Source organism: Peromyscus eremicus, chromosome 1 (genome assembly GCF_949786415.1).
Source record: "Peromyscus eremicus chromosome 1, PerEre_H2_v1, whole genome shotgun sequence".
NCBI classification, from domain to species: Eukaryota; Metazoa; Chordata; class Mammalia; order Rodentia; family Cricetidae; genus Peromyscus; species Peromyscus eremicus.
The window spans coordinates 58013225-58022936 of record NC_081416.1 but is presented as its reverse complement, the minus strand read 5'-3'; the positions used below and the strand labels follow the sequence as shown (position 1 = coordinate 58022936).

Genomic DNA, 9712 nt, shown 5'->3' with positions numbered 1-9712 from the left:
TAAAATGTAATAAAAACTTTAAAAATTAATAAAATGGTGCAAGTTAGCGAAGTCAATCATTTTACCTTCTTCTTCTCCTTCTCCTTCTCGACAGGGTTTCTCTGTGTAACCCTGGCTGTCCTGGAACTCACTCTGTAAACCAGGCTGGCCTTGAACTCAGAGATCTGCCTGCCTCTGACTCCTCAATGCTGAGATTAAGGACATTTGATACTACCACCTGGCTGCACTTTGCTTTATAAATATTTTTTTTTTTTTTGAGACAGGGTCTGTCTTAGTCAGGGTTAGTATTGCTGTAATGAAACACCATGACCAAAAAGCAAGTTGGAGAGAAAAAGGTTTATTTGGCTTATACTTCCACATCATAGTCCATCACTGAAGGAAGTCAGAACAGGAACTCAAACAGGGCAGGAACCTGGAGGCAGAAGCTGATGCAGAGGCCATGGAGGGGTGTTGGCTTGCTCGGCCTGCTCTCTTACAGAACTCAAGACCACCATCCCAGCATCCCTCCTGTGCCCCATCCTGTGCTAAGCTTGCAAGGCTCCCCAGACTGCTCCCTGCTGCTGTCACATCACACCACCCAAGCCCTCCTCCCACCACTGTCCACATACACTACCCTGGTTGTTTCTCACTGGCTGAGTCTCCTCTTGCTCCTTCAGCCCAGCCTGAAGCTAGAGAAGTACTTGAAGGGCACAAGCACAATCTCCTCACCAGATGTACCAGCCAGACGGCTGTAGTATAGAGCAATCAGAAGGTGAAGGCAGTCCTTCTGATGTTAGCAGTCCTGGGTCCAGAGGGCTGAAGGCTAGGACAGTGAGACGCTCCAAGCCCCTCCAAGACAGGGATGACTATGGGCTTCAGAGGCAGAGACTGATAGCTTAGAGGTGTGAGTCCAACCTTCAGATATCCAGGGAGGATGTAATCTCCAAAATTCACTTCAGAATTATAATCAATCAAGTTACCAAATAATCAAACAATAGAAATACAAAAAGCATCCTCAGGACAGGTGAGATGGCTCATCAGGTTAAGGTTCTTGCTGTGCACGCCTGGCAACCTGAGTTCTATCCCCAGAACCTAAAAAAAGATGGAAAACGAAAACCAGTTCCACCAAGTGGTCCCCTGACCTCCATCTGCACATTATGGCAGGAATGCTCACACACACAATAAATTTTCACGTGTCCCATGGACTGCAAGTTGGACACTCCTCCTAGGGATGCAGGTTACAGGCTTACAGCTAACCATAGCATTAGCAGCGTCTCTGGGTGCCTGCATCCTTCACAGGCTGGCAGCTCCCAGGAACCTGCAGTGACTAGCCTCTTGCCTGGGCCTCTTACTGCTAAAATTGCTGCTGTGGAGCAGTGGCTACTTCTGCTTATGGGGAAAAGCCTTTCATTGGACCTAATACTGCAACACCAGAAAGCAGCGAAGGAGGGTGTTGCAGCAAGGGTGTAGCATGCAGATGAAGCACTGTATCCACACCAATCACAACAGTTTCCAGTTACAGACTTCCCACTGAGTTCCAAGGATTGAAGATGGCCAGTCAGTGAAGGCATCCAGGCTTGGGCCTGGCTGTTGTCTAACGCAGCTGTGCCTGGAGCAAGGCCTCCTAGGGGCAGGAGCATGGCTTATGTACAGTGGTCCCTTGGAGTTGGCATGGTCTCAGCATGCTCCCCCAATGTAGGCTGCTGTGGCTATGACCATTCTGAAGCCATGCCTGGTTTATGTGGTGCTGGGACTAGAAGCTGGAACTTTGTGCATGCTAGGCCAGCACTTTACTGAACTACAGCCAAGCCTTGGCAACTAGATATTATTTAGGCTTTTTTTTTTCTCTCTCTCTTTTGGATACGGTCTTTCTGGCTTTGAACCTGTAGCAGTCCTCCTGTTTCGGCCTACCAGGTGTTGGGATCATAGGTGCGAGCCACACACAGGATCTCACCATACACCCCAGGCTGGTCTAGATTCTTCTGCTTCAGCTTCCTGAGTGCTGGGATTATACATGTATCACAAATAGCCTGCCTCTAGTCTTAAGATGTACAGCCCACCAAGTGACCCAGTAGTCCTGAGGGTGACCTTTAGCATCTGAAAGCTGAGGCTGGGAGGTGTGGGTCCTGGGCTAGTGGGCAAGCAGGATGTCTAAGCAGTGAGCCCACTGCTGAGAATAAATGAAGCAAATAGCCTAGAGCACCCAGAAAGCATTGCTGTCGGGTATCCACCAGAAAAGACTACTTAGACACAGGCTTACACCAACAAAGTCTTAGCTGGTGATAACACTGGGTATTTGAAATGCCAGTGGAGCCCTGAGCCTTTTTCAGTGTGAGCTTTTAAGCACAAAAACTCTACCCTGCGTTGACATACTTTGGTTATCAAGAACAGTTAGCCAGAAGCAGAACTACAGAAGCCAAAAAGCAAGGTTAATACATTTAGAGACTTTCCTAGAACTATGGACTTTAACGGATTAGGTCTTTGTTTTTGTTTTGACAGGTAGTGCTGTCTATGTGCTGAGTGTTACAGTCTGAATGGCACTTCCTTCATGCAGTCAGTTGTGCTAAGGTCTGGAGGTCTGTTACAGCATGAGCTTGTGCAAGCAGCCATTGATTTACTTGGGGAGTTCCACCCCTCCAGGGGCCTGAGGAAATACAGCAAGTGGGGAGTATCTCCTCTTCGTCCTGGGCCAGGGCTGTAGGGGAACCATGGATGGGCATAGCACCAAAAGACACACTTGATTGCGGAGGATGACTATTATTGCCCAAGTTGGCCTTCTAATGAAAAGAAGCCTCAGCATCTTTGCATGTGTTTTTCCTGCTTGGTGGGAAAGCCAGGGGACACATGGATCTTTCAATATGTCTGTGCAAACTCAGAGGAAGCAAAGACTTTACTCAGAAGCTGCTGGGATGGGCCTGATTGGTCCATCAAGGACACAAGGATGGTAGGAATAAGACTAGCCTGGGGTCTATAGTCAAGGTGGTGACAGTTTCAGCTTCCATCAGGTGTATGAGCTGGGTTTTAGCTGTGAGCAGGCAAGAGAAAGGAATGTAGTGTATTTGTGCTGACTGATGACCTCATCTGGAGGGCACTAGCTGTGTCCTACGCCTCCAGCCAGGAGACCCATGGGAAAAAGTGCCACTGCCCTGTGCTTTCACTACCAGTAGAACTTGGCTATATAAAAAACTGGACTGAGGTCTCCCAGACCTCATGACCACCAATAAATGAGAAGCCTGCCAAAGATACAGAATTCAGATTAACAATGTAATTAGGTGCACATCGACCAGCTGAGAAAACACATAACAGGCCCATCTAACTATAACTATCACACAGTTCAGGGACCTGAAAGTTGGAATTGACCTGCTGTAGTCACTACTGAGCACAGGGACTTGTCTTCTGCACTCTATAGGAGTCCTGTGTCTACCCAATATGCAGTGTGGGGTTTTTTGGGCTGTGGGGTTGGTGGTTTTTTGAGATAGGGTCTCATGCAGCTTACACTGGACTTGGACTCAGTAAGAGACCCTACCTGGAACTGCCCCTCCCACTCAGCCTCCCAAGTGCTGGGACTACAGGTGTATACACCACGCCACACCTGGCTTTTTGTTTGAGATGAGGTCTGTGTAGCCCAGGGTGATTTTAAAAATGCCTCAGTCTCCAGTGTTAGGACACCAGGTGTGAGCAGCATGCCTGCTTTATTTTGATGGACAAGGACTATACATCATCTCTACAGTTGATTTAGGCTTTGGGAGTCTGGGAGCTGTGGACCTCCACACATATGCCCACCATGCTGTCCTGTTCTAGCCACACCCAAAAACCTCCAGCCCTGTCACTTGGCTTTGGCTCAGTGAAGCCTTGGTAATAATGAGTCCTGTGGCCGGCAAGTATCCCTCAGGCCAGCCTCCACTCAGCACATGACTTGAGATTGTGTGGGCTTCCTAGCCCACATCTTCTAGCAAACCAGTACTGCCTTTGCATCAGCTACTGGAAGGCCATGGTCCATGGTGGCTACATCACACATTCCATCACATCATGTTCCACTGTCTGGTTTGAAATATGGTCCACACGGGGACCTTGTGACCAGAAGGCAGTCAGCTGGATGACTCAGAAATGATTGTGGAATTCAAAAATAGGAAGCTAAAAATATGCAGGGCAGCTGGCTTCTAGGAACAGGCGGGTCTGTGGTTCCAACCCTTGGTGGGGGATGGGCAGGAGCCAAGGTCCTGCTAGGAGCTGAGGAGTGAAGGGTAGGCAAGGTGAGTGTGGGCTCTGACTGGCCATTAACAGGGGAGTGGGATTGTGTTGATGCATCCAGGACAAATCTGGGCACAAGCTGGGTAGATGCAGATTTGTGGAGTGTTGTCCCTGATGACATCCATGTTTTAATCCCCCAACATGGTTGAAGGGACTCTGTACAAAGGGATAAATTCCTGTGGTAGCCCACAAGCTCTGTAGCAGCAGCAACTGAGACCTGATACTAAACTGTCACTTGAGGGGAGGGGAATGCAGCAAGTGACACAATGAAGGGGCTCCAAAAGCCATGGAACATTCTCTCAAATCGAGAAGGACACAGACAGGCCTGCTCATATCTGAACTGACCTCTGGAGAGCCATTTTGGACTCCTGAGCTGTTAAAAAAAAAAGAAAAAAAGTGACATCCAAGCTACCAACCTGTGACTTGCCACAGGACACTTAAAAGGCATCACCAAGAGTCTCAGTGGGGTTGCCCAGGCTGCCTACAGTGTGGGCCCTAAAGACTTGGGCCTGGGTGAGGCTGTCACACTGGTGACGATGGCACTTGAGAAACAGAGACAGGATGGTCAGGAAGGAGTTCAAGGTCACTTCAGTTATAAGGCCAACCTAAGTAATATCTGGGTTACAAGATACCCTGTTTCAAAACAAACCAAAAACCCTCAAAATGGGGGACAAGGAGGAGGGACTAGAGAGGAGCATAGCAAACATCCACCAGACACCTTGAACAGGCCTTTGCATATTCTAGGGAGCCAAGATAAGAGGGGTGTGGCTACAGCCAGGTGGGATATGGGGTCAGAAAACTGGACGAGTCCCAGAGTGGTCAGGAGAGGCCTCGATGGCCAAGAGTTTGAGCAAGGCAGATCAGCCAGATGGATAGGTGTTGGACTGAAGCACAACAGGCCTGAGGCTGGGGAGGGTGCAGCTCGAGGTGCCGCTCTTCACTGTCAGGTGAACCCTGTGTCTAGGAGCCTCAACTCCAGACATGAACTTCTGAGATAGTGTCTTTCCACATGGTCTCAGCTGGTCTGTAGTCTGCTATGTAGGCTAGGCTGTTCTCGAACTAACAGATCAGAGATCCACTCGCCTCGATCTCCCTGAGTGCTATGATCAAAGGTGTGGCAAGTCAGGGCCCCTTGCTGATGTGAAGCAAACCAGACAGGAAATCCCACCACCCCATTCACAACTAGCACCTAGGGCTGTCAGGACACTGTAGTCAGCCTGCCCTACTTCTGAGATTAGAAGGGTCCTTGACATAGCGGGAATCCTGGGTGACACAGGTGTCTCCAGGTAGACACTTGCTTTTGTTTGTGTGAGACGGTCTCATGTGTAGCTCTCATTCACGTTGCCATGGAGTGCAGCAATTCTCCACTCTCCAGTGCTAGGATTTCAGAGTGAGCCACTACATCTAGGCCCAGGGCACTTGTTTGAAGGCCATGGTAGAAACAGGCAGGCCACCCTTTAAACCAGTCCTTCCCAGAGGCAGCAATGTGGGTAGGCAATGGATTTTAGAATCAGTCCTGCAGGAGCTGCTGTGCCAGGGTGAGGTGTGCCAGGCTCCTGCAAGGACCACTTGTTTGGGGGGCAGGTGCTGCTCTCTGATGGTCCTCAGGGCCAACTGTGAGGCAGCCAAGTGCTCTGAATTGAGTTGGTGTCCTTCCCCGGGGAACAACAGGAAGGCTCTCAAACTTTCAACACGTGTGTCATCAGCTCCACCTTCCTCCTTGAGAGACCAGGGACTTCTCTCAGGGGAAGGAGCAGCAGTGGAGAACACGAAGGGAAACCTCCATGTGTCCCCAAAGCTCAGGGAGCAGAGGTTCTATACATACAGCTTTGCTTCAGGAGCCAGTTCAAGCTTGTGAGCAGGCTCTGGCCTGGATCCACAAGGTCTTCTTTCTTGGCACTGGGAACCAAGGCACTTGGTGATGCAGCACGGAGTGTATCAAGTCCACAGTGACTCCTGACAGGAGCAGCAGGCTTGTCACAGTGCTTCTGAGGAAGACACGGTTGGGTCCCACAGCACTGGGGACACATCCTCACTCTCATTCACAGACCCCTGGGCCTGCACTGCTTCTTCCACCAGGTCAGCCACCAGGTTCAGCCGGCAGGCCCGCAGTGCCTTTACCAGTCCAGCTACTGTGGCTTGCTCCCTCTCGGCAATCTTCCAGACCCTCAGAGTCTCCCTTACCTGATCACTCAGGCTTCGGGGATACCTCTCCTCAACCCCGTCAATTTTGGCCTCAGACAATTTCAGCTGACGGGCCAGTCTCTTCCAGTCTCTCCCCACATTGTCACACACGATGTCAAATGCCACCCGCAGATCTAAAAGGGAAAACAGCAGCATGACTTACAGAGGAGCTCGGGAAAGTCTTCCCATGGCTACCACATGTGGACCTGAGCACTTCAAAGCCAACACCACTAAAGCCAGGCAGGTCTTGTGCAGGCAGAGACACCTAGCAGCCCAGGAGCTATTTCAAGAGACCTACATTGGCCTCCTAATCTGTCTAGTCCCACTCCCTCAGAATGGGTCACAGCGAGCTACAGCTTAGAAGACCAGAAACTGAGGAGAGGCTGGGGAGTCAGAGGGAAAAAAACTAGAGCCACCTTCACACCCTCAATAGTGGGCTGGCCAAAGTCCCCCAAAGCTGCATTCACCTCATTCTACACTATGACCTTTGTTGGTTTGACTGGAGACCACACTCTGGAGCACGTGCCAGGCATAGGTAAGGCTGAAGGAGATGACTAAGGGAGCCCTGGGCAGTGGCTGAGAACCCCTTACTGGATTCCTGCAACAATACCAAACACTTAAATGCCTTGGAGATGTGAACACACAACCCATTTTCTTGTGCACCTCATATACACTGGCAGAGGAAACAATCCATGTTTCAAATAATTCTGTGTGTGATACAAACTGTCACAGCATGTAGTGTCAGTACCTGGGGTCTGATTTTGTCTGCACTTTAGATTTCAGAGCTTTTGACTATGGAGACCTTCATGGTCCCAAAGGCTCCTATGAGGAAGGCTTAGTCTCTCAATGGTGGATCCAATCATGGAAAGGAGAGCGGATCATGATAGCTTTGAGTCCCCTGGTGGATCAGTCCACTCATTCCTAATTTGATGGCATTACTGGGAGGTGGTGGAAACCTTCAGAGGCAGGCCTAGTCAGAGGCAGTACAATGGCTGTATTGTTGGGGGAGTGTATTTTGTCCCAAGCTCCTTCCTGTCACTGCTTCCTGGTGGCCATGAGGTATTCAACTTTGCTCCACCATGCCCTCAGCTGCTTTGATTTCCTGCCTCACTGCAGACCAAGAGCAATGGAGCCAGCCAACCAGGAGCTAAAGAAACCTTTGCCCCTTTAAATGGCCTCTTGGATATTTGTCACAAGTGAGGAGGAGTCTAACACATGCTTAACCTGTAATCCACACCCCAAGGCCAGACTGGTGTGGCTCTGTTGTGATTGCTATCCACTACTGTGCATTATGGGAAGCCATAGTGCCTCCTCTCTACTACAAAACGGAAGTAGCAGAGGATAACCAGGCACTGTGGACTCTGGACCGGGGAGCTGGGCCGCAGTACTGTTCTCCTTTGGCTAGGAAGCACACTGCTTGGGCAAAGGCACTCCCACTACGGAAATGGTGACGAGCAGCAGGCACACTTGACCTTTGCCTACTCTTCAACTCTACCCTCCTTGGGGTTAGGGAGCCTTAGCCACATCCATTTCTTAGCTGAGGTTTCAATTTACCCGGAGAGTGGGGGGGGGGGGGCGTCGCAAGCACTTCAGGTCTCAGGTGAGTTAATCTTGGTGCTGGGGCAAGCGGTAGCAGAGCAAGCGTCTCCTTAGCTCGAGCAATACTTTAGGTTCAACTCCCGCACTGCAAGCAACACAAGCTCAAGATCTCCCTAGTCCCGGCTCGCCCCTCCGGAAAAGTGGGCGTGCCCCAGAGTCCTTCCCAGCAGGAGCACGCAAAGGGAACCCTGCGGCTAGGGTAGTGGCCAGGCTTCCCCGCCCATCCCCTGCCCTTGGGCCTCCTCCCGCCCCCTAGCCCACCTGCCTCCCCCGGCGAGGCCGCGGCCGCGGTCCCCGCTTCGAAGTCGTCTAGGCGTTGCAGTAGGTCGTGTCTGCGCAGCGAGGCCAGCAGCTCGCGCAGCAGCCCGGTGCGGGCGCGCTCCAGATCGTTCTGCTCCAGCAGCACTGAGAACAGGTCCAGGCCACTCTGCACGCGCTCCAGCTTTCGTTTGCCCACACGCTCACGGCACAGGAACTTTAGCTCCATCAGATCGCTGTTCGACAGGCTGCCGGACAGCGAGTGCAGCAGTACCAGGAAGGGGTCCATGGCAGTGACGCGCCAAGTTGCTCCTCAGCGATTCCACACAGGAAATCACCGCGGGCGTTCCCGCCCAGTGTCTCGCGAGAATTCCAGGTCCCACGCATGCGCCTCGAGTGTGGCCGTACCCGCTTCCGCCCGGGCTAGCGAAGGCTGACTCTGTAGTTTCGACGCTTGAGCCACAGTGGCTTCAGCGCTTGCGCACGGTGGTTCCCGCGCCTGCGCCGGCGGTGCTGCGGCGATGGTCTGGGTGGGAGCTTGAGGTTCCAGGTTTTCCTCTGCGGAACTGTGTAGCCCTACTGTGTGTGGGGTGGGAGGGCAGCTGCAGGCCGCAGGGATGCTTACTGCGGCAGGATCACGTTCAAGCACGATTAAAAAAAAAAAAAAAAAAAGATTTATTTATGGGCTGGAGAGTCGGCTCAAGGGTTAAGAGCACTGGCTGTTCTTTCAACTCCTTATCTGTAACTCCAGTTCCAGGGGCTTTGGCACCCTCTTCTGGCAGGCACACGTGTGGTACACAAACAAAATACCTATGCATATAAAATAAAACGTTTAAAAAACATTAAGAAATATTTATTTTTGTTACGTGTATGAGTATTTGTAGTTTAAGTGCCCCACATTGGTGCAGAACCCACGGAGGCCAGAAGAGGGTTCGGATTCTTTAGACCAATGGGTCTCAACCTTCCTGATGCTGTGACCCTTTAATACAGTCCTAATATTGTGGTGACCCCCAACAATAAAATTATTTTCGTCGCTATTTCATAACTGTAATTCTTGTTACTGTTATGAATCGTAATGTAAACATCTGTGTTTTCTGATGGTCTTAGGCGACCTCTGTGAAAAGGTCATTCGACCCAAATGGGTTGTGACCCACAGGTTGAGAAACACTGCCCTAGAACTAGCGATACAATTGGTTTTGAGCAGGTGCATGAGTCCAGGTCCCCCGAAAGAGCAACAAAGAGGTCTTAACTGTTGAGCCATCTTACAGGCCCAGTAATATGTATATTAAAATCAGTAGAAGAGCCGGGCGGCGGTGTGAGATCCAGGACAGGCACCAAAACTACACAGAGAAACCCTGTCTCGAAAAACAAAAACAAACAAACAGAAAAATCAGTAGAAGAGAGGAACAAGAATATTATCATCAGAAAAAGTTGATGTACG

General features: G+C 50.7%; 1 protein-coding gene across 2 annotated transcripts; it reads right to left on the bottom strand.

The window, feature by feature from the left end:
• Positions 1-321: 321 nt before the first annotated feature.
• Fadd (Fas associated via death domain) lies at positions 322-8604 on the bottom strand. 2 transcript variants are annotated; one of them, XM_059263986.1, is made up of 3 exons: positions 8275-8604; positions 6415-6548; positions 322-1071 (listed from the first exon to the last, which is right to left on the bottom strand). In XM_059263986.1, the coding sequence occupies exons 1-3, from the start codon at positions 8558-8560 to the stop codon at positions 967-969; spliced, it is 525 nt and encodes a 174-aa protein (XP_059119969.1). In that variant the 5' UTR covers positions 8561-8604; the 3' UTR covers positions 322-966. The 2 variants fall into 2 exon arrangements, with proteins under 2 accessions (XP_059119969.1, XP_059119961.1); XM_059263978.1 differs by lacking the exon at positions 322-1071 and having other exon boundaries at positions 5392-6548.
• Positions 8605-9712: the final 1108 nt, after the last annotated feature.